Source organism: Stegastes partitus, unplaced genomic scaffold, assembly GCF_000690725.1.
Source record: "Stegastes partitus isolate 25-593 unplaced genomic scaffold, Stegastes_partitus-1.0.2 Scaffold914, whole genome shotgun sequence".
NCBI lineage: Eukaryota > Metazoa > Chordata > Actinopteri > Pomacentridae > Stegastes > Stegastes partitus.
In genome coordinates, this window is record NW_007578645.1 from 135,629 (window position 1) to 161,188 (window position 25,560).

The following is a 25,560-nucleotide window of genomic DNA, read 5'->3' on the forward strand; positions in this document are numbered from 1 at the left end:
GTTACCTCTCGTGGATAAACTCAGCCATCTCTTTCTGCATCTGTTTGCCCTTCAGCTGCTTCTGCAGGAGAACCTCGAAGCCGGGCAACGAGGTGGTGCCCTGGGGGTCTTTCTTGTCGGTCTGAGGAAGAGGAGAACGTCATCAGTCACACGTTCGAGCGGACAGAACGTCCAGTCACACCTCTTAGTTGTTTACGTCTGACAGCGTGTAGGGGTTTGCGAGAATGAGTCACAGACTGTATGCATGAATGCATGACTCACGCTTGCATGTCAAGGAGGGCATGCGTTGGTGTGTGCGCGTCAATCACTCATGGGTGGATGTGTGTGTGTGTTTTTGAGCACACGAATGTCAAACAGAGTTGGGCGATGTGCAGCGCTCTGTCTCGGTTGTGACAGCAAACGTGGAGCAGAAGTGTCAGATTTGTGTCGCACAGCTGGTTGGAGCAGCAGGTCGGCGGACGAACACGACAAAACATCACAACATGACATGACGGGTCGCAAACAAGGAGCAAACAGCAGCAGAGGAGGAGGGGACGAGGATCGGATTTCAGTCAATTACACAGGCGGAATGGTTTTTCAATACAAATCAGGTTCAGGCTGCAAATTTATGGAAGCTGAAAATCACAGGAGCCACTGGGGAGACGTTAAAACAGGAGGATCATTGTGTTTGCAGAGAAGCTGCTCGATCAGCTGCGATCCTCCGACTCCAACATGAAAACCAACAATAGCATCTGTGCTCCATCAGTTTATTGACAGTTCTCTGCCAATTCAATGTAAGCACTTTGATTAGCAAAGATTTGCTCTAAAGGTAAACAAAAAGTATTGAGGGGAATTTCCTGGAACTGGAAAATCATTGGTTCATTATCTGAAAGTTACTCTGTGGGTTAGGTCATTATAATGACTGTTGGGTGACATTTCTGTTACATTTGCAACCAAACATTTTGAGTTGTGATCATGATTTAGTACCAAAAATAAACATTTCAGCTATTAGAGCAGACTTACAATAAGAATGAAAAATACCTGATGGTTCCAGGTTGTCAAATGTGAGTTTTCTTGGTTTTACTTTGTAGTTTTAGACACAAAAAACCTTAAAATAATGTCAGAAAATGAGTAAGATGAACTGCTACATGTCTGTACAACTCATCCCTTACTGTCTCCTTTTTGCTTCAAACTTATTGTTTATATACTTCTTGAGAAAACCCAACAAAAGCTTCACTGTTCCACATTATCACATTCTTCGAGCAGTCTTTTATTGTACATTTTCTTAAACAGTTTTATAGTTGTACTCATTTTGTGATCATCAGCTGCTGAAACATACTTTTTTTGCTGTCAAGGCTCCACATAAAGGACTGTTGTGATTTAGATTAACTCACCCAGAAGTAATCGCAGTAGCTCCATTCGTTGGGTTTGAGGAGCTGCTGCTCCGGACCTTCTCCAGGCAAAGGGAAAGTCACACAGTTGATCTGAAGCAAGAGAGAGAAACACAAGGATGAGGCAAAATAAGAACTAAAACAGAGCTGCCTAAAAAGCTTTTTTTGTTGTTTTGTTCTAAAAACATCCTGAGAAAGTTTTGCAGAGTTCTAATAATGTTTTCAGCAGGAAAGTTTACTTTAAGTTCCCAGAATGTTCTTCTTAAAGGTATTCTCTCAATTCTCTTTTCTATCTTAAAACATTTTCTAAACTTTGAATGGAGAATGTATTTCCTTTGTTGTCATGCTAACATGTAATATTTTGGGAATGTTCTATAATGTGTTACCTCAACAACATCCCCAGAACATCATATATTGCAAAATGTTCTACTTTGTTCATAAATCCCATTACAGGAGTGTTTTATTTATTTATTTATTTAAAGTTTTGTCATCTGAGGCTTCAGTAACATCTTGAAAACATTTTTTGAATATTGGTTTGAGAATGTTGTTCCTTGGTTATGATGTAACATAACCTGTGACCCTGACAACATCCTCATAACATCCTGCCAAATGTCTTAACTCTTAACCTTATAGGAACACTACTAGAAAACATCTTAAAAACATTCTTGAAACAGTAAGTGTTTCCTATTTTCTGAGAAGGAAGTGAAGTGTTAAAATGAGCGAGGTTAAAGGTCTGAGCTTCATCTGGATCATGCAGACGAGAGGGAAAAAGGTCAGACATGAGTAAACATGTGAATGTGGCGATCCAGAAGGTGACCTATGAGGCTTCAGGGCCGAGAGCGAGAGAGAGAACACTGTCCACTGGAGAACAAAGAGAAACCTTTTCCTCTACATCCCTCAGACTGAACAAAGGAACTTCACACACACTTGAGAATATGTGGTGTTGCGGATAAACACACCCAGCGCTCTGCCTGAACACAGACTCCACGGTCCACAGCGTCTTCAATTACTCTCGGGGCCGCAATTATGTAATGTTCACCATCTGCGAGCCCTCCCTCCTGGCACTGCGAGCTACCCTCTGTGCCATGTCAACCGCTGCTGCAAACTGCGCGGGCATCCAGACAGGATGCTTCATCCGCAAACACACAAAAACACACTGACTCACAGTGTTTACAGCATGAGTTCACCACTGTACTGCTGTCACACAGACTGGAGAAAAACATGCAACATCTACCAGCTGGCTCAACTCCACTGACTTCTTTCTTTCCACGCTCGCGTTTCAAACAAAGTCCGGGCAGGGATCATCTGAAGCATTTAAACCACACGATGAGGGTGTCCTGGTTTATCATCCCGGCTGGTGAGTAATGCTTCAGGGAAAAGATAAGATGCTGGTGAGCTGAACTGTCTATGGGCAGGATGTGTGGAGAGTTTGGTGTAAAGCAAGTACAGGTGAAAGTTCCAAATCAGTTTCATATGTAAGTAAAGATTTATGCTAAATACATGTACAGCATCCTTAGAAAACAAAAGTGTTTCACATTAACAACATCAAACAAGCAAGAACATATGAAATCAACATAAACTTGCAGAAGTCTGAAAACTTTATTTAGTCAGGTGAGAAACTTCAATGTAAATAAAAAAGGGCAACATTTTTTCTCTTTAACTGTCGACCTCAAAACCCGCCAGCTGTTGTGAAAGGTTTTTTATTTTTCAAGAGAAAAATCCCATTAATCAGAGCCTGAAACTGTAAAACTTTTTCAGCGTGTGTGATGTGTGTTTCCACTGAAAAAATGAAATGAGTCTAAACTTACAATCCTTTTAACTGGTGAAAATTTGCCAGAAAAAAAATATACCACATTCTGAAAAAAACTAAAACGTTCATTTCACCAGGTAAGTTAATTGAGAACTGGTTCTCATTTTCAGTAACGACCTGGTCAAGAGGCAACATACAAACAAGATGAACAGTAAGAAAAAGAATACAAATACAGCAACTCACACAATATGACAAAACAATGACACAAAGACTTGTACAATAGAGAGGTACAGTGGTCCTGAAGTGTTGCTCTGACTGATTTTTTAAACAATGAGAGTGGTACGTATGAGGTAAGTTCTAGGTATTGTTGCAAAGCGTTCCAGTCATTAGCGACAGAAAATTGGAATGAGGATCAACTGAAAGTGGTTCAGACGTTGAGAATGTGAGAAACCATCAGTGACTCAGCTGTGACCAACAGTTACACCACAAAAATTCAGGAACTTCTCAGCTGAGGTGCAGACAGTGTTAACAATTCAACTTTAATCTTACATAATAAATATGTGTAATTTATGGCACTATAATTTTAGACAAGGGACAATTTTGACTTCTCCCTACTTCAAGCCACTGTTGTGCTGTTTCCATGAAAGTGCAGGATTTTCTTGTGCGTTAAAAAATGGCTCCACAGTGAGTAAAAATGTGACAAAAAATGCCAAAAACTGTTTGAGGTTTATAGGGTGAATAGAATTGTGGTTCTCACCAGCTGCTCTACATGAACTACATCTTACTTTTAAATGTGAGTTCATTCATTTTATGTTCTCTTAAGGCAGCACATCCAGCTGTAAACACAACACTGTCACCCACTTCAACCATATAAAGTTAAAATGGCTAATGTGGTAGCAAGCAGTTGTCTATTTACATCCACTCTTTGGAGTCTAAATGCAGCACTATGGTCGTGAGCCAGTCTCCAATTAAGCCTAGCTTGAGCTGTCAAGTTCTACAAAACTTTGTAAAGCTGAGAAGAGCCGCACCTTGAGTTGGTTATTTTCTATAATACAAGTCCTCTGTCCTCTTTTAGCTCTGTTTTTGGTCTCCAGCAGCTTCTCAGGGAAACATTTATTACTTAAACTGCCATATGCTACACTACATTAACAAGATAGTCCCAAACTAGACCTTAAACTCATTATAAACCTTTGTTAAGCCGAGGATAGCTGCAGGTCCAGATGGTAATTCTCTATTCTCTACAAAAAACACACTTCACATTGTGAAGGATTAAAAGAATGAATCCTGGAAGCCTGTGGTTGTGGCACTTTTCTCCCTAACCAAACAGCTGACCTGGTAACCCAGTCTCCACAAAATGATGGTCCTATACAACTAAACTGCATTCTCAAACATGTTTTATGAGGAGCGTCATTTTGTTTGGAAATAAACGCCCAGGTTTAAAGAGTGAGACAGTCCATGTTATGTGGCAGGAAGGCTGTACGATGGCATGAACCAGTGACAGGATTCATGTCCCACGATGGATGACTGACCATCAGTTTCAGAATTCTGATTTCTCTTGGTGTTTAATTTAGATTTTTACTTTACAAATATATCAGGTTATACACTTGGCAAGCCACCAAAATGACAAGGCTAGACTTAGGAATAATGACTACATGTGATATATTATATGACATATGAAGCATCTCCTCCATTTTCTGGGTTACCATGGTGATAAGTCCCACATCTTTTATATTATTGGTTGGGTAAATAGGAAAAAAGACACATTGATATTCACTTGTTTGGGATAAGTTAGAAGCGCATGTAATCAGGGAGATAATATGTTTCCTTCAAAACATAATTGAGGAAATGTAGCTGTATTGTAATGGAATTTTCATGGAGACTGGGTTGGACCTGGAGACGACAGTCGGAGTTGAACGTTGGAGCATCAAGGGCCATACAATACACAATACAATACCAGCTTCCCCTTTCTTACTATACCAACATCTGTGCTTTAATCTAAACAATATGTGCGCAGCATCTTTTTCTGGAGGACGTGTTTCTCTCATGTGACGAGCGTATTTTTGCATCAAACCGTTGCCGTGTGCAGCTTTAAACATCACCAGTGAAAGTTCCAGTGGACGCTCTTGACCGCTGACCTCTTCATTCTCTGCTCTCCCTCCGCAACACTTCATCTGCGCAGCGTCCAATAAACAACTTCAAAAACAGATGACTAACACTCTTTTACTCTGTTATATAAACGCTAAAATCGAGGGGAACTGCTAATACGGCTAACTGCCAGCGATAGCAAACAAATACAACAACGTGCATAAACAGCACGGACACATTAACTTGCAGTAACGTGCTGTAATCCAAAGAAGCGGCAGTGTGATTTACTCTGTGTGCCGACCAGTCACTTTGTTCATTTTCTGCCTCAGAGATCATACTGATTGTCATGGGCACCAGATTTTCCATTACACTGGCTCCACATCTATCATGACTGTTGTTTATCTGCCTCTCACATCCCAGACAAAATGAGACCATTCATCTAAAGGAGGCCTGTCTGGCTAACTTACTTCTCCTTGATGGCTGCTTAGTGAGGTACTTCGGGGCTGTGGATAAAATATTAATATAGATTACCTTTATGACACAGCGTGCTATAAATCTCTCTGAGGGATCTGAGGCCGTTCTGAGGGATGTTTGAAGTCCAGCCTTTGGACTCTGGATGCTGCAGCGGGTTTGAATGTTTGAATTTAGCACAAATCAAAGCAACATATAGTCATGCAGATTTGAGAAGTGAACTGGGACATTTTGTCCTCGCTCAGCATTCATAAACGTTCCCCCTCTTGGGGGTTTTTGCATCGATGCTAGAAGCAATGCTTATTTCATTACATATTTCTATGTTTATATATTTATTTTGCTGAATAGTTGAAAAAAAAAAAATCACTGCACACTCGAGCAAACGTCCCATGAGAGAAATATAATGGTTTGGCAGTCGAACAAACAACTGAAACACTTCCTCCCTCTCGCTAACATCCATTTCTGAGCAGCATATTTCAGCAGATGAGGCTGTAGGATGCTCTGCCACTGTTGCTAAGCGACAAATTACTTTTGCTGTAAAAAAAAAAGAGAGAGACCCCCCCCTTCCTTCCTTCCAAACCCCTCCACACATACACCTTCCCATAACAAAACAATCTCAGACTTCCTCTCTATTTTCTATTGCCTTTTTCTCCACCGGCCAATCAAAACCTCCTATCCGAGTCCCGCCAACGAAGCCAAAAGACACTCCGCTGAGCACACGCAGCATAGCAACAAGTCAAAGCGGACGCCGAATGAGCGTTTGATTAAAAAACTGAGGCGCAGAAACGCGTGAATTTGGCCCCGATCGGTCACACGCGGGTGAAGGTGAAAACAAGGTTGCACGGCGGCTGCTTCTGCTATCTGATGTGTGAAGCCTCGGCGTCCTGCGAGGGGTCCATTTTGCCAACAGTCATGGATGTGTGCGTCTCCATGACAACTGTGGAGGGGTTGTGTAACGTGAGGTGCACCGTTGGTGAACAAAAAGACACCTCTGAGGGCCGACGTCGTGGATTCATTCGTTATCACCTGAGTTTTTTTTTTTTCTTTTGCAGCTTTGTTGGCTGCAGCAGGAATATTTGCATGCACTGTTGTTGTTTTTTCTTCCAGAGATCAAGACTTCTCGAATCTAATTTCCAAGTGTTAAAACACAAACATTCCTCAGCTCTACATGAGAATTCAGTGAAGCCAAAGCCCTCGGGGTCAACAATAGATCTGTGAGCGGTGAGAGCCTTTTGAAAAGGCCCCGCAGAGGAAGAGGAGGAAATAATCTTCCTTTTTCAAACAGTATGTCTTCAGTGAATATCTGAATGGCTCCCCCTCTTTTCTCCTATGGCAGTGTTTTCCATTTCAACACCCATTAATCAGTGCTATTGCCTTTGTCACCATGGAAACTGGACTTGCTGCATCTCTTGCAGGTCTGGTGGGGTTTTTCACAATAGGCAGACTGATGGCTCCCGTGGTTGCAGCAGGTCAGCGAGCCCACCGAGCGCAAAATCAGCCCCGGAGAGACACAAAACCACCTCTGTCTGCTTTCACATCACCACCACACGTTCGCCTCACCCTCGCCTCCTCCCCCCCCTCCTCCCACAGCCGTCATTATGGACTAAGAGATTACATAACCACAGCTACTGTCTGTGCATCTTGAAACAAAGCTACTGTATACTTCACAGAGGAGAAACATCTTATTTCTCCTTCTGAGGAGTTTGCAGCACACGTTCTCCTCTGAGCTCCAGTGTGACCTGCGCTGCTCTGCAGATTACATGTGGAGCCCTTTGAGGAAGAGAAGAAGGAGAAGCAAGCGGGTGACGGAAACACTCACAGATCACTGACACTTTATCTGACAGACAGACGATCCTAAAAATACCGACAGCGGTCTGCAGGCTACGAGCGTCTGATCCTCACGTTTTCAGCCACTTTGTAAAGGTGGAAATTTCCCATCTGAGTGTCTTCAAAGCATAAATTTACCTTTAGCAGGCATTAAATCAATGTTATAGACTGTGGCTGCTCAAATCAGTGAGACAGACAGACTCCTGGATGGCTCTTTCATTCAGACTAATGTTGTTTCCAATATGCAGGGAACCCCCCACACTACTCCACGAGGACCCATAATGCATTATGATTTGAGCTGTGAGCCTAAAGACAATGTCAACAGATGGTGGTTAAAAGAAGGAAACACGAGATTTCAACTTATTTGTGGTGCACAAGGAGAATAAAGAGACGGAAGAAGCGGAGGATTAAGTTCCTGGGTACTCACAGTGATCTTGGTCTCCTTGACCTCCTTGATCTGCCTCTTGGCCGGCGAAACGGAGCCGGGGGGCTGCGGGGCGAGACAGGAGGGATCGTCAAAACTCTCCTCAGTATCGAAGCTGGCTTCCATCATCATCCCTCTCACCTCCTCCTGCTTCTCTATTCTGGGAAAGCCTCGCTCTCTCCTCTCTCTCTTGTTTCCCTCCACGCACCGAGGCTGCCTTCAGTCTCACAAAGCTTCGGAGCGAGTGGAGAGGAGTCGCGTTGCAGGAGGGGGGGGGGAGGGAAAGGGGGAGTGTGTGGAGTGGTGGGAAGGTAGGGGTGAGGAAGAGGAGGAGGAGGAGATGAGGAAGGGGCTTGCAAGGGGGGAAATCAGTGGCGGCTGGGGGAGCGTGACGAAGTCTTGCCTCCGGTTAAGCTGCTGTCACACGAGTTTTAAGGTTGAGGCTGCGAGGAGAAGGTTACACCCCCCGCCGCCTCCCGTCACAACCTCACCTTTCCCTCCGCCTCACCCTCCTCACCCAGAGATGTTCATGCAGAGATATAGAGACGGAAAAAGGAGGAAAAGAACTGAGCCTGATTTAGATACCAGAGGCAGGGATGTGAGGAGGGAAAAAAAAGCACAAAGAAAAAGAGAGTTAAAAGAGCGTAAGATGAAGAAGAGGAGGAAGAAGGGGGGTTTATTTACATGCTCCTTGCCACACCTCCCTCCCCCGAGAGCCACATAGCGAAGGAGGAGGGAGCAGCAGTGGCGTAGGTGGTGGTGATGGGGGTTGGCTTGATGGAAATGGCAAAATGATGATCTTTGAAAGCCTAATTAGAATTGGGAGGAGAGAGAGAGAGCAGGAGGGAAAACAGGCAGCCAATGAGACGCAGCCTCTGTGTTATTGTGTGTTAGAAGCAGCGTTTGTGTGTTTAGGGTCGAGCTGCGTGCTCCTTTAAGGGTTAAAACGGTGCGCTGAGGAGGCAGATTCAGCTGAAATGTGTGTTTACAGCATGCAGCAGCAAACAGCATCGCCTAGATCGTTATCATCTGACAACGCTTCACCTCGAAGGCATCAAACACAAGCAGAGGCACATGTGATCACTGCACACCTTCTCACAGCATCCACCTGTGCTGGTCCAACACCACCATCATCAAAAGCTTCTCACCTTAGCTGTACAAAACATGGCGGCGGGCAGCTCCAACCGCCACGATCCCAGTGCAGGTTGCGTTATCCGTGGCCCTGGTGACTGTCCTGGCTGGCCTCCTTTCTGACAAATTCTGACATGTGGAGTCCAAATCTCAGCCGCCCATATGGCCCGACTGTCTGTCCATCTATACTCTCCTGTGTGATCATGACACTGTATGCCCTCATCTGACTCGTAATTAGTCACGTGGGTTGGCATGCAATCGATGTTGGCCCGGGTTCATCGCAGCAGCGGGAGCGGCCCTGCTTTCGGCGCGGCAGCTTCGTTTCATGCAAACACTGTGAACTGAATGTGTTTCTTGTGCTGGAGGAAGTGTGGCTTTGATGATTTTACAGCAAACCACCCAGAACAAGAAGACTGCGGAGGGTGAAAACAGCTTGAGCTATCAACTACTCCTTCGAGTGGTTGTTTACAAAATATTGTGAAAAATCCATTCCAAGTTCTGAGAATCCAAAGTGACATCTTTAGATTGAAATGCCAAAGAGATTAGCAACAATTTGAAACGGAAAAGCAACATTTCTTTAAATCTGAGCACTTGGAATATGGATATTTCTGCTTATATATGTATTAAATCTGTCCTCTTAAGAAGATTGTGTGTACCAAGATGACTTTAACTGGGATTATTCCATCTCAAATCATTATTGTCCTTCTGCTCGACCACTTTTGATTTGCATGGAAGTTTTTTGCAATCAACTATGGATATTTGAAATTTAGCTTGATCATTAAATACTTTTTCTTTTCTTTTTTTTTAAAAAAACATTGCCTGTCAACCCGCTGTCAACAGGGTTTTTGTTGTTTTGCACAGCTGACTTCTGCATTATCATTTTTTTTGTTCATGTGTGCTCAAAGATGGCATTATTAATGATCACCTCTGAATGATGAGAAATGAAAGTAAAAATTTCCCACTTCTGTCTTGAATTGTTTCTGAGATATTATTGTCCAAACATGGCCTCAAATTTCAATGTGCCAAACATGTTCAGAAAGGGTTTTGACATGCAATTTAAACAACAACAACAAAAAAAAACATGATCTCAGAAAGTGTTTGATACAGAAATGCAAAATTTCACATATCTCAAATATATTTATAAAAAAAAATCATATTTTATGCAACAAAAAATAGAAATGGGAAATGGTAGAGCAGAAATTGTAAAAATCTGATGATTTGAGATGGAACTGCCCATTTACACCTAAATGACAAAGACCTCATTCAAGAATTATTAGCAAATTAGCAAAGCAAGAACTCAGGTGATGTTAATGTAAAGCTGTAGATCCAAGCAGGGAGGAGGTTGGGGTCAATGGATGGGTCAACAAAACAGTCAGTATTAATTTCTTGTCACTATGACCATGACTGCCTCTTCACCTTACTTAGTTATTATTGTTGGCACCTTCTGCAGCTGAGCCAACTTCCACCTGATTTAGAAACCCCACTGATCAGCCGATCGATTAGTCGACTTATTGTTCCAGCCCTACATAAAACCATGAAGGGAAGCCATAAAGAGTCGCTGTGTAACAGCCGAACATCATTGCACGGTGAGCTCAATAGCCTCTAATAGCTTACCTGTTTGTATGTCGCAGGCTTCCTCAGAGAAACATCAGCGGTCTCCGTGGGCTGACTGGTCTTTGCACTGCTGTTGCTTCCATTGGCTGAAGAGAAATAGATAAACAACAACACTTTATCGATGAAAGTGACACCTGGAGTCCTTTTTTTTTTTTTTTTTTTTTTTGCAACAACTTGCCAAAAACTAGCAGATGGCAGAGCGAACAATCCACGTTTCAGCTCCTGATATATTTAAGATCACTCTGCAAAAACTTTCATAGTAGAAACAACACACAATATTATCTAAACTAATAAAACAGGCTCAGTTCATGCAGAAAAAATGGCCAACAGGTAAGCAAAAACGCAGCCATTACAAAAAACGATTTCAGTCCCACAAATTAGTTTAGATCTGTCCCCTCAGTTGCCCTTCAGATGAAAGGTTATCTTTGTTTCAAATACTACTTTTCGGCACTTTGTCCTTGAATGATGGTTACAGTGACTGTTTTAAATCTTGAAAAACTATACAACAATACAACCCTGATATTATGCACAAGATATTCTATTTGCAAACCAGAAAAAAAATCTACAATATGCGTTCTCACCTTCCATAAAAAAAACCTCTAAAAACCCTGAAATAAAACATGAATTCCTAAACATTCAGTTTCCCTGATACTTCCAGTTAAAATAAAGCAAACGACACTAAAAACAGCACAAGATATTCTGGAAAATTTGCTAAATGTAAGCAAAACAATCTACTGTCTTACAAATAGCATGAAAACGTAGCGAGTACAAACATTAAAACTACTTAAAAGGTTTAGATTAAAGCATTTTTATCTCCAAATTGGCAAACAATTGCCAGAAATTAAATAACAATCATACTTTGAGTTTGGCTACCTTCAAAAATGTGTAATAACTGAGTACATCTAACAAAATAAGTTATGTATGATTGGTGAAAATATACCAAAAATATCTAAAAAGTCAGTTTTTGGATTAACTTTATTGCTATTGTTTGTTTGGCGCTTGGCATTCGTGTTTTATTTGGGCATGAGGAAGAACAGGTCCTGCTATGACAGAAGTTAATGAGGAACCCACAAAATAAAAATACACCCATTTATCAGAGGATACACTGGGCAATTTTAGCATTACATTGTTCTCATTTCTATACCTACAGTGTACATCCTCCCCTGAGAGCCACATACAAACGCATATTGAGGAATGTTATTAATGCGGCCGGCCCTCGGGGGTTGACAGCTCTGTAGTAACCTCAATGGTTTCATCCTTCAGGCCCATAATTGCTCTTCATCGCCTGTGATTCATGAGCTGTCCGCTCGTTGCATATCAAATCGGCCCATCTGCAGCTGAAGGTAAACACGTGAGGCCGGCAGAGTGCGACCCTCGAGGCCACACGACACAGCCGAGGACGCTGGTCGGAGCAGGCCGCCTCCAGGACACAGAGGCCACTCCAAAAATAGCGACGATGGTCACTTTGCTTAAAGGGGCAATAAGAAATCCCGACCCCGCGTTGACCTCGGTCAGTGACCACTGGGATGGGATATCGGCAGGTGTCCGATGCATGCAGTTAATCACGTATGAAACAAAGGAGAGCAGATCTTAATCAGAAACCCAGTAGGACCACTGGACTACTGAGTTTTCTTTACGTTTACAGAAAAGAGTGACTTTGCCTTTAAAATGACGAAGCAACAGAGTAGCTTAGCATCGCTCAAAAGCTTAAACCATGCGCATGAATTATCCTATGAGCACCATCTTTTGATCTTGTTTGTTTAATCTGTGGAAACATATATGGAAAAACAACATATACGTTGTTGTAGCCGGGAGCTAAAATAAATAAAAGGCGTCTCTGCTGGCTGATCAGTAATGCTACTTACAGAACAAATAGCTTTTTCCATTCTACACTTCAATTTTAACTCCCTGAACCACCCGGCAGTTTGAAAAGGCACGGCTTCCTTTTAAACAAAAATCAAAAATAACGCAATGTATCTGAGCCAAAAATGATAAAAACAGAAAGAATGTTCAGATTTGCAAATTTCCTGATCAGTTAATGATGTATCTTCAAAATAACCTTATTCTTTGTGTCTGTCCAAAAATAAACCATTTCTCCAGATTCTGTAAAAAAAACAAAAAATTCTGCAAACATCACTGGAACTGAGAAGACACAAGTGACTCAGCTACAACCAACGGTCATGCGACAAAATTTCAGGGACGTTTCAGCAGAAATGCAGTTTGTGTTTACATCGAGCACAGAGGAGACAAGTATGCAAACAAATGACAAATTGGTAAAATATACATAGTGTGTGGAGCCATTACTTTTCTGTGGGTACTTGGAAAAATGTAGATGCTGATTCCATCTCTCTTTTTTTTCCAATTTCTGTAAAACAACAAAAGAATTTAATGTTTTGTTTTTGTCTTTTTATAATTTATGGCGTTATAACTGTGTCATACTGCAGAAGCAGAAACAGAAAATATAGAAAGATTAAAAAGCAAACAGCTAAAAATAAAATTACATCATTTTTATCGCCGTAGGTGGTACGAGAAGATTTTGGTGCGGATTAAACAAATGAGATACAGAATGTTAATTAGTGAGCTTTATGCTAAGCTCAATTAAGCTAACCAAGTGCTGACTGTAGCCTAAAGAACAGATTAAAGAGTTTAACTATGCAATTAAGTGTAATTCCTACATTACTTTTTTGTTTTGTGTAATTTAGTTTTAAAAACAAAACAAAACGTTGTTTTGTTGTTGTCGACATGAGCGCTGTATACCACCTGCATTGCAGCAAACAGCTGACGGACGCAGTTAGAGACTCGCTGGTGAACACAGTGGAGCATTTAGTACTAAAGAGCCAGATGTTTCCCTCAGGAGTTGCATGTTTATGTATCTGCGATGGTGGTTCAGCAATTTGCTTGTGGGACGATGCTTCATTTTTATCTTTCTTTCTGTCGACACCAGCCGATCCCGTCCAGCGATTGAAGCCGACGTCCGGGCGACTCATATCCAAACCTGGCCTTCGTTAAACTTCTCTCTCTCTGAGGAGGATCGCACTTGTCTGGTTAAATGCTGACAAACTCCACAGCAGCTGACGGCCTCCCCGCTTGTTCTTTCTCTAAGGGTGTTTGGGCCACACGCCAGCAGGAAGAAGAAAACCATCTGCTATCTGCTAAGATGTCGTTAGTGAGGATGCTGGCAGAGACGAAACATAATCAGCCACTCATTAAGAAAGTGTAGGATTTCCTCCAGTGGTGCTAACTGAGCCTCATGATAATGCAGCAGAGAAATGTATTACAAGGGATTTGCCAAAGGTTTTGTAGGAACCTTTTGGGGAAATGTTCGTGAGTGTCTTGGAAATACAGTGTGATTAGTACTGTGTCACATTCAGCTGAAGGAATCTGGTCTTAGCATAATAAGCAGATTAGTCCTGATGATGAATGATTGCCAAAAGGCTTAATCTGTCTGACTGGATAAATGTTAAAAAATTAACCTGTAACTCCGAATGGAAACAATCTTCCAGAAAGAAGCAATTTACCCACTGAATACTGAAATTACACTCATTATCAGCTCTCTGCCCATTTCCCTATTACTCTGTCTTTGTCATTCTAACCACACGAGCCTCTGTGAAACTCCTTTTCTTATTCCCTCGGCGTCTTTTTTTTTCACCGCTTCTGCTGTTGTTTTGTTGTCTGCATGTTTGTGTCTTCAGAAATTGTGTCCAAAAATGGATGGCTGGGAAGATGAAGGCCCAGTTTTACCATATGGTGAGGAGCTCTGTCGTGCCAGCGGTCTCTGTGGGGCCTCAGCTGACGAGGAGGGACGTCGCCATGTTGTCTCTGGAACGATATAAACAACAGGAAGGATGACAGTGGGAAAAAAAACAACAAAACGTGACAGAGATTCACACAACATCAGCTCCCTTATGGTGAAATTTCCATATCTGATTGCTGGACTGTTGTAACAGATACACCTGTATTACTGCTGGCTACACAACACAAACAACATGTTGTGATGACCAGTTGTCCTCTGTGCACTATTTTGAAGCTTCATTAATATACAAGGTATAGAAAGCATTCAGATCCTTAAATAAAAAGCATTATTTCTACTCTGTAAAAAAAAAAAAAAGAGTCTATCCGAGCTGACTTAGGGTGAAGATAGGGGACACCCTGGACAGGTCTCCAGTCTATCACAGGGCTACACTTAGAGACAGACAACCAAGCACACTCACATTCACACCTATGAACAACTTAGAATCACCAATTAACCTCAACATGTTTTTGGACCTTGTGGGAGGAAGCCGGAGAACCCGGAGAGAACCCACGCTGCACGGGGAGAACAGAAAGATCCCGGGTGTCCTAACCGGGACATAAACTGGCGACCTTCTTGCTGTGATGTTTAAATCTCAATAATTTAAAGGAAATGAGCAAATCTTTACATTTCAGATGCTGGAATGTGAAATTTATAGAATGCATAATAAAAGTGAGTCATTTAAAAGGACTGGAAAAAATAATAGTCGAGAAAAAGAGTTAAAAAAGAAACTGTAGCAGCAGGTGTGAGATGCCACTGTGCATATTCATGCTCCTCAGGGGTTAATCTTTTCATTTTGGACACAGTATGAGAAAGTTTTATCTTTATGTCAAAATCCATGTGTCAGATTGCCATTAAGAACACTGTAAAAAATAACAGGTATGAACAGGTTTATTTTTGACCAATCTGCTCTTTCCTCTGTTTTGTCTGTTAAATTACACATAGCTAGTAAAATGAAATGCTAGTTCATTCTTGTACAACCTTTTTTATTCTGTGTGCAAATTAGCAAAATATATCAAGAACATTTATGTATATTAAGGACTGAAAAATGTGAAATCATTAAATTATTAATCATTAAATTAATCGTTAAATTATGGATAATATCTTGTAAATCACAGAAAGTTTTATATATAAATTTAAATGTTGACAGTAAAGAAAAACAAGCCAAAAATATACATAATGTCCACTTCCAAATCAGTATTTTTACAAACAGTAATTTGTTCTTTTTATAGTTTCTGACCATTAACTTACGCTGTTTTACTGTAAATCAGCAAAATAAATATATTATTTTATGTTTTTTTTGCTGATGTTTTCGCAATTTTTAGTTTAAAAAACAAAAACAAAACATTTTTATTTATTTTACAGTCTATCTAAATATGTTATTGCTGAGATAGCCATCTCAGCAAGGGACATCATACCTTTTTTTTTTTTTTAAAAAAAAACAGACATTAGAACAGGTGAAAACAGGAGTGTCTGTTAAGTTTACTTCCTAAAAATAAAAACTGACAATGCTCCTCATCTATGTATGAGAACCATTTGGGAGAGGGGAAAAAAAAAAAAGTCTTTCTGGATAATTTCCAACTTGCTCCCTGTATTTTAGCCGTCTATCACGCACAGTTTATGAAGAATCATTCCACTTAGCAGAGCGAGAAGTCCTTTACGCCATCATAGCTGTGGGTGAATTGGTGTTACTCAGTGGGTCCTTATGTGCAATCAAGCTGCTTCTTCTAAAAGAAAAAAACTGGAGCGTGGATCAGCAGAAATATTTGGCAGCGCTGTCTGTTACTGTGGTGGCACGAAATCAGCAACAAATGCCCAAATGTGTGGATGGAAAGCTGAAAGTCAAGAATGTCTGTTATGTGTTGTGCACATTTTAATTAAGAGTCACTAAATGCCACTAAATACAGCTATGAGGTGTTATTTTCATTTATTGCTCTATCTTAAACATCATTTTTGCATGGTAAGACCAAGTTTTAAAGCTACAAATCTATAAATAAGGAGCTCTTTGAATATAAAAACTAAGCAACAGATGAATATAGTCAACAGTAGGTGAGTCTGAGTTCACCATGTTCTACTTAATATTGGCAACAGAAGCTGGAAAAAGACTTTTAATCATTCTTCTTTGGTTTCAGAAAATTGCATCAGTTTATATTCTACATTTTTCCCACATCCAGTCATTTATTTGTGCCAAGCACATTTTTGTTACTTATATAAATCTGTGTGGCCTCTGAATGAATATCCAAAAATATTTAGTTGTTTTCCATATTATGAATTAGTTTGAACATGTCAGTGTTGAACAGGAGAGGCTCAAGTATGAAGCCTTGGGGAACTCCAAATCATCACATTTTAGAGCAATTTCTGCTCAACCATCCCTGATTTGGCTGATGTTTTATAGCATAAAATGTGGATATTTAAAAAGATATTAGTGAAATTTTCGCCCTATATAATAAATATATTCCGAGATTTAAAAAAAATAAAAAATAAATAAATAAATCAATTTGAGGCTATGTTTAAATGACAAAATCTCAGGACTTAAAAATATTAAAAATAAAAGCCTAAAAAAATATTGACAGTTGTTACTCATCTTGCCATTGATTGAGAATTGGAAATGTTGAACAAGTACATATAATAGTCTTGAACAGATTATGGTATAACAACATGGATCACTAAAGCCATGAAAGCCCTATCTTTAAGGACACATTAACAAAGATAAAAGTATAATGCAGAAATTAACAAGTGATATTATCTGAACCACATGCAGATGTATGTCACAACAATACAAAACAAAATATATAGAACACTTTATAATATGTAGCACCTGATAACAAAAAAATAAAAATGAGGGTATATTTGTTGAATTTTGAAAACTAAATCAGCGGGAATGACAAAGTGTACTACAAAAACAAAAATATTGCCAGTCAGTCTAATCCAAGTGCAGCCGAGTTTTGGCGTATCAGATTAGTTCTTCAAATATAACTAAGCAAATAATTGTTTTTAATATGAAGCATTTTTTATTTTCCGACTACAGCTGGAAAACAGAATAGACGGTTACCGATTATACGCACTGATTTCATGAACTTATTGAAATAGGTGCTTGAAAATAAAGTGAACTACTATAAATATGCATGTTTTCACATTGCCCAGAATGCACCGTGTAACATTGATCTTGAAGGAGAGGTTTATTTCCAGTCGACACAAACCAAGAGAGTCCATTTTGATCCTACCAACTATCACTGTAGTCGCTACAGGGCTTTGCATTCGACTATATGATGAACATACAATATATTGTTTCAGACGGTGTGCCGTCTCCTTTAATAGTAAGCAGGGAGTTTTAAAGGCTTACTTCAGGTTGATGGTCAATTGTCTCTTGTTTCTGTTGAACCAGTTGCTTCTTTCTTCTATCATATTAAACCAAAGTCATTATACACAATAACAATTTTTCAAGGCTCAGTTCCTACCAGTAAATCTCTCTCATCACTCGAAATCCCACTGTCATATTTGCAGCTCCAAAGGGATTAAGTGGAAAGATTTCAACTGATCCTCCTCTGTGCACCTCCTCTATTAAATGGCACAGACTGAAAACAACGAGCCGCTTTCTAATAAACACGGCGATGCACACTGGCATCTCTGCAACGCAACAAACACACACTCAGCGGCAGCTTTTTGAAGCTCCATATTCAGACATGAAACAACAACAAACTAACAAAATACGAAGCGACTGCTGCAGCATATGGCTTCTGATTATAAAAATAGCTTTTGGGTGATTTTTTTTTTCCTGCGTATTGTGTATTTGTGTGTTCGTGTGTGTGCATGTGTGTGTTTGTGCTGTGAGCCAAAGTGCAAGCGTTGCCAGAGTTGTTGTTGATGCAGCCTCAGTTTGTCCCGTGGGATCCTGTCCCATCCCCCTGGATTCCTTCCCAAATGAGGTATAAAACCCACACACAGTAAAGCAGATGTTTGTGAAAGGTCGCCTGCCTTGGAGCCTCTGTATTAATGTGACTCTTCAGCTTCATGTTAGGGAGCAGCGTGTTACAGCAGAAGACAAACAACAGAAGCATCCCTCCACCTCTGAATCCACAGAGATACTGGCTGCGCTGCTGGGCCTGAAGTGCCGCACGTTTAAGATAATCAGATTAAAGTGGATCGAATCTGCAGGCCTGTCTCCACATGAACGGACTGCTGAGACACGACGATGGCGAGGAATGATAATGAGCCCTCATAGTTCACAGCGTTAAGCTAGTGAGAGCTGAATGCTGTGATGTCTAAACTAAACCTCGATGGTGAAGAATACAGATTGTTCAAATAGATTTTCAGTGTCATTTAGGACTGAAGAACAACTATGTGTTATTGGCTATTGATTGCTGCTCCTGTGCATTGCATAAAGATGCAACCAGCTTTTAAAAGATAATAACCTATATAATGATCAGCAGTGGTGGAAAAAGTACTCAGATCCTTTAGTTTAGTCAAAGTTCTAAAGCAGACATTTAAAAATAAGTCCTTGCATAAAGAAAATCCTACATAATTAAAAGGGAAAATGCAGTTCAAGTACGATCCCACTGACTGATATGTTATTAGAGATGACATCATGGCATAATTAATAGTGAATCATCAGTGCGTCAGCAGCATGTTACTGCTGTAGATGCTGCAGTTTGAACTACTTTATATCCAGTTTTATATACAGGGACAACAGATGAATCTGAGGAAAGAAGAAAAACACACAAATCTGTTTTCAGGTTGTCTTCAGTCTTTGATTTTTGGTGATGTGTTGGGTCATTTAAACATTTATTGACATGAAACCAAGGGTGAATTTTAGAGAAAAATTCCCATTTGGTGGAAATTAACAACTCATAGACGTCTGAAATGTCACACTGCTGTTTGTATGAAGGAAAAACAGTTGGAAACCAATGTTTTAATACTAAACTATATGTTGGATTTTAAAGGTTTGCTATGTTGTTTAATGTATAAAAGCTTTATTTTAAATGAACAGAAATATAAAGCAGCATTGCATGAAAATACTCTAGCAAAATACAAGAGCCTCAAAATTGTACTAAATCTCAGTACTTGAGTAAATGTTGTTAGTTACTTTTCACCACTGATGGTCCCAGTGACCAGAGTTATATATTCTAATACTATAATATATATGTATATATATATAAAAGAAAAAATCTAAGAAGATTTTAAAAATGTGAAGAGTTCATTTACAAAAACAGACAACTCCATCTTCACAAACCTTCAGAAAACCAACTTTTCCATCGTCTACCTGAGACAATATCAATCAAACTTAAGTTATGTCTATTTTTGTCATGTCATTTCTACTGAGTCAAATCCACTCACACATGATTAGTTCAAGGACTGTTAGAAATGTGTAAATTAGACGATTTGTTCTGTTTTTACAGTTTATGGCTCTAATAAATAGTGCAATTTTGGCAATTTCAAAAAAAATATTTTTAACAGAGGGGTTAATGGTAAATATGTCAGTTTGAAATAAGTTGCAACTTCCATTTAATCTGAGAGAATGCAAATGTTATTGTGAGGGAACACAAAAGAATCAGAGCAAAGAAAATGCCATCGTGACTCCTTAGGAGCTCTACAGTTACAGCTGTGTGACTCAGTCTTAGCTACAGACTAGAATGCCAAAAAAAAGCTTTGATTTGACGACTATTTAAACATCGACTCCATTCTCTGAAACATAACCAACAGAAACCAACATACTGGTGTTGCAGTTTGTTTTCAGGCGTGGCTCTCACCTTTGCTGGAGCTGTTGACGTAGTACCTCAGTCCCTCAGGTGATGTGTAGCTCCTCCATCCCGGGGGAAGAGGACGTCCATCAGTCTCCTCTCTGGTTGCAGCAGAACTCACAACAGCTGGCTTCTGTCATAAACAAACACCCACTTTACCACCACATAAACACAACACAGTGTTTTTGCATTAGAAATATCAAAATAATGTATTTAAACCGGTCTGTAGGACCTTTGGGGAACACAACAGCCTGTGAAGTCAGTGCTGTTGTTGTGTTTGACCTTTTTATCTCCTGCTACTTAATTGCACAAAATGAGTAATTAAGAGGTTTGTCTATTAAATTTCTACCAAGTTGCAGAGTGATCTTGGTAGAGCTAAATGGCAACAATCCGTCCTTATCAGGAGAAACTTTAAATTAGCTGATTAATCCAGAACACATGCAGCTGGGTCCATAAATGAGGACGAAGTAGCTCCTACAGTTTGGTGTAATAATGAGGCCATTAACCGTTGGGGATCGTGACGGCTGTGAAAATGGATAGCTGGATTTACCCTGAGTAAGGGAACACTGCGTAAAGTCCACAATGTGCTTCATTAAAGTTTATGTCGAGTCTCAACATTTCCACGAGCTTGCATAGGACGTAAATGTAAATAATGTAAATGTAGGAGTCATGACAGCCTTTGCAATAAGTGATGTTATTATCATCAAATTCCCATTTTGCTTTTCAGCAGTTCTCCCTCGCAAAATAATGGTGTTATTCATATGGAGAAATATGATCCATTAAATGGATAAATAATGACAAATGCTCGCTGCACCTTATCAGCAGTCCCCAGGAACCTCCGACATCATGAAGCCATTTTATTCAGGCTGCAACTCTGAGCACACAGGCCCAGAAATTACTGCAGTGTGCTTTACAAGGGAAAAGTCGTTTTTAATCTGCAGGGATCGCTGGCTGGCTGTTCATTTTCAGATGCGGCGGTGCATGGCCCGCTCTGATCTGCATCTGACAGAGGGACTGCTGAACTTCAGGACGCTGCTCTCCAATCAGACATCTGAGGGGAGGCGGGCGGAGGCGATCCGACAGATGTATAAATGGGGGAGATTATTACCGGAATGATAAAGGAGTCATATCATGTTCCTCTGCTCGCATGGGTAACGGGGCAGAGTGGGCGGACGAAGTCGATTGATGTGTAACATTAAAGGGACTCGCTGGCTCTTTTCTATCTCCTGACTCAAGTTTTGCTGTGAGAGCAGCAGATAGCTGAGGACGAGGCTTCCTGCAGTATTTTAGCTGCAGGATTCGCAGTGAGGGGATGTTTGCTGCACGGACAAGATAAGTAACATCCTCTCCTGGCAGTTAGCAGTGACCCATGTGGTGTAGACTGTCCTCCTGTAAAAAAACGACCCCAGAGGGTGTTTGTGCAGCAGCTTATTACGACCCATTGTCATGTTTTATTGCTGGGCAACGTCTAGTGGTTGTGTCACACATAATTTCTGCAACTGACCAAAAATGATACTTTATGTGGTTTCGTTCAAGTGATAGCGCTTTCTAGTGGCTGCAGTGATTCTAACAGGAAGAATCACGTTAACTGGATACTACGAGATGCATATTCTCCAAGTGTCGCTCATGAGGTACCCGGATGTTCTGCACACTTGTGTAACTTTAAGCCTATTGAGCATGCTCATTAGGGTCCTAACATAGACTCGCAAACCAGCTAGCTCCCCCCACACATGAATGGCATAAAAAGAAATCACACAGCTCATCTAGATAAAAAGGCATTCAAGCAGCCTACTCCCACTACTTAACTAAACGCATGGCTGCAAGATAAAAACAACCTAATTTGCTGACTTACATAAACCTTTAGATTAAAGATAGTTTTCACAATTTAAAAAATGATAAATTAATCTCAAAATGTGGTCATAGTAAACCACTTAAGCACTTGTCTATTTTATTTTAGGCTTCAACCTGCAAACACATTCATAGATTCAGTCACTAAAGGCTCCATGGGTGAGAGGCCAACAGGAGCATCTGTGGGCTCCAAGGATCAGAGACATTTGGGAGAATTCTGACTTACAACAAGCCCCCTTTGTTTCCATCAGCAGGCAAGAAAGATTTGACAAACTCCAAATTATGCTTTTATGCCTAATCAATATTTTATATTTTAAAGACAATGACCCAGTGACACTGATGTAAAAACTGCTCTGGAAACTCTCAATTGCAAACGCCACTAAATTGGATGCAACAGAAATGAAGCACAACAATGCTGCATCCATTTTAATAGCTTGCAGACCTGAGACGGAGAGTCACAGAATACAAATGTCTCTGCTGGGGGATGCGAAATTAGCATTTAAATTTCACAGAATCACGTTTCTATAGAAATGCAAGCATCTGTTCTGTAATCTATAGGAGAAGGGCTGCTGAGGCTGTTTTCACGTCAGTCTTGGTCTACAGTGATTTATAAGCCTGCATCCTCTTCTGCTCTTAAACTTCTGGAGCCTGTCCACCACTCTGCCTTGAGCTTTATTACCACTGATGTCTATGGCACTTCTCATTGTATTTTATACGATATGGTCTGGTGCTCTTCTCCCTAAAGGAGACGTGATATTCACCGGTATCCTTTCATCTATAAAGCCCTTACTGTAAAATTACGATGCTACCTTTCAGAATTGCTTCTATACGACCTTCATCAGATCTGCTTCACTGCCCAGCTCCTTTAATTTGACTGCACCTGAATACTGGAACAAAATACAGTGTCTTCTTCAATGAATATTTACCTTATTTGTGTATGAGTCCATATTTTCATTTACACTCTTTTTATTTTATCTAAGAAATGATCATTCCACTTTTTTTTTTTTAAACCAGCTGTGACTTTTCTCTAATAGCATATCTCTTTGTTGTTTCTCTTTCCTTTTGTTATTTGACTTGATTAAAAAAGAGGGTCACCATTCAATGGTTGCTCGAGTACAAATAAAGGTTAAATGAATAAATAATTGTCTACTATTATTCCACCCCCAACGTTTTATTTGAAAAGGCTGCCAAATACTATATTATTTGGCCGCCTTTTTATTGAAGGTGCCTTCCTCTGCAAAGTGCAGGTATATTTTAATGAAAGATACGACAAATGCATGTATGCCGAAGCGCATTTTGCTTGTTTTATGAATGTCAAACAGTTTTCTCAATCTGTGTCAAAGCTCTCACTGAACATGTTCTAAATCTCTACCTCAATTTGTAGGTGAAACTATTTGATCGCACTAAAAAGCATGATCACACAAGTGAGCGGAATCAAAGAATTCCTCCATTGTTCCCCGAACGGTCCCAAGGTTTACAGATAAACCCTTATCATGAGATTTTTATCAACCACTGATTTACTTTTCGCAGCGATTTCACACATCCTCTGGCTGGCATCCAATATCCAAGCTTTTATGGAAACTCTTTAAAAACATACACTCACAGATGTGTAAGATATCTCTGCCAAATCCCACAATCCTCTAAGGTGCTGCTCTCACAGTAACCCTGAAAGCAGGATCTCTACTCCACTCGTGTTAGCTCAGTTTTCTCCTAATAGGAAGAAACTAACAAGACAGGCTGTGTCAGACCTCTCGCTGCTTTCCTGAGCTTCTGCTCGCTGATGAGGACTGACGGGGGGAAAGAAAGAAAGAAAGAGAAAGAGAGAAGGCATTCAGATCCCTCTCCACCTGGAAAACAAGATTACAGAACCTTAACCGTCTTATAGTGTGCGAAGGAGAGATGTTTACATTTTTGTGCAGCATGTCTGCACCTTATTTACAGGGTTCATTTCGAACACTTCATTTATAAAAGAACCATAAAACTTGTGGGAAGCTCCCCCCAGAATATATATGGGGGAAATAAGTGAAAAAATTAGGACATCTCATCATAAATAAGTTAGAATAATCATAAATCTATTTTGGGCTCCTCGTCTGAATGCAGTGTTTAAGCAATCTTAAATGATCAAAAAGGGAAAAGAGCCAGTGTGTAATTTTCGACAGCTCCGACAAAAGCTAAAAGCACAGTTTTTCACATGGTTTGTTTCTGTGCCCTGAGGCAGCTGCTGAGAGTTTCAAACAGCAGCAATTATAAAAAACAAGAGGAAGCCTTGGAGAGAAATGTACAATCACTCCACACAGGATGCTGATTTTGAAAAAAGAAAAAAAAAAGAGAGAGAGAAGAAGAAGAAGAAGAAGAAGAAGAAAAAGTCGAGGGCATGGAAAAAGCAATGAGCCCTTTATTCTCTCAGAGGCTAAAGCATATAGAAAAGCATTAGTCAGCCTACTGGCAGGTTGGCTTTTGTTCTTGATAGCAAGATGAAGAGAGAGACCTGCAGCAGAAACTGAAATACTCAGAGCTGCAGTCGTGACAGAAGAGGCACCATTTCATGAGCAAAAGTGGAGATATGTTAAAATGGAGACATCAGTGCAGTGCAAATTCAACTAGACTGAGAGTCTACAAGTGGCTGATGTTGTAAATAGGTGCAGAAATCCACAGAGATGGATGCTAATGTTAGCATGTTTACAAAGATTATGCTGATGTTTCATACCTGTAACACTGACTATAGTTCTGCAGGCTGGAATGCTGGAAATACGGTGTGATTTATTTCTGGAATGGTAAAAATTAAAGTTTAGCCAAATTGATAGGGCTATGTAATTGAGTATAAAAATGTCACATGGCAATATCGCATGACTTTTTAAAAAATCCTATATCGATATAGATCCTGTGAGCTGTGTTTCCTTCAGTCCCTTGTTATCTGCATTTCCAGTTAGTTAGCACAGAGTGTACTATAGTAGCTTGAGGGAATGTTTAAAGTTTTTAACAGTAAATAAATTGTAGATACAGAAAACATAGAAAACTAAAATCAGTAACATCTGTTGTCTGTCTACATGCCTGCTTAGTTAATGTGAAACATGCAAACTAAATGCATACAGCATCTCCTCATCTGCTATCTATAGATAAAAGGACTGGTATTTTTATAAATCACATAATTAAAATAATGTTCCTACCATGCTGTTACGCTGAGGAGCAGTCAGTCAACCAGCCACATGAATGAAGAGACAGGAGGGATTATTAGATCTCATTACTGTCCAGTATGATCCAAAGCCTGCAGGGTCACAGCTCAAGACACAGAGGGAACAGAGAGACACTGAATATCTTTCAAACTAAGCAGCTTTTCCCCCGCTTGTTGCAAATAAAAGGCCAGGGAGAGAGACATGCTTTGGTTTTGATCAGTGCAAGACATTTTCTATGAGTCTTTGTTGGGAAGAAAAGTCCACCAGCGGTTGTCAGATGTGTTTGAATCCACAAAAGCGGACACTGTCAGACGGAGCTGAGATGAACTGACACACAAC

General features: G+C 40.3%; 1 protein-coding gene across 1 annotated transcript in view; it reads right to left on the reverse strand.

Moving 5' to 3' along the window:
• Positions 1 to 25,262, reverse strand: part of gas7a (growth arrest-specific 7a) — a 48,939-nt gene extending 23,677 nt beyond the window's left edge. The window contains exons 1-7 of the mRNA XM_008293820.1: positions 25,216 to 25,262; positions 20,210 to 20,333; positions 14,414 to 14,491; positions 10,673 to 10,758; positions 7,931 to 7,993; positions 1,374 to 1,463; positions 6 to 121 (exon numbers count right to left, since the gene is read on the reverse strand). Coding sequence (XP_008292042.1) covers positions 6 to 121; positions 1,374 to 1,463; positions 7,931 to 7,993; positions 10,673 to 10,758; positions 14,414 to 14,491; positions 20,210 to 20,333; positions 25,216 to 25,218 — 560 coding nt within the window. The 5' untranslated portion in view covers positions 25,219 to 25,262. The remainder of the gene's footprint in view (positions 1 to 5; positions 122 to 1,373; positions 1,464 to 7,930; positions 7,994 to 10,672; positions 10,759 to 14,413; positions 14,492 to 20,209; positions 20,334 to 25,215) is intronic.
• Between the last annotated feature and the right edge of the window lie 298 nt (positions 25,263 to 25,560).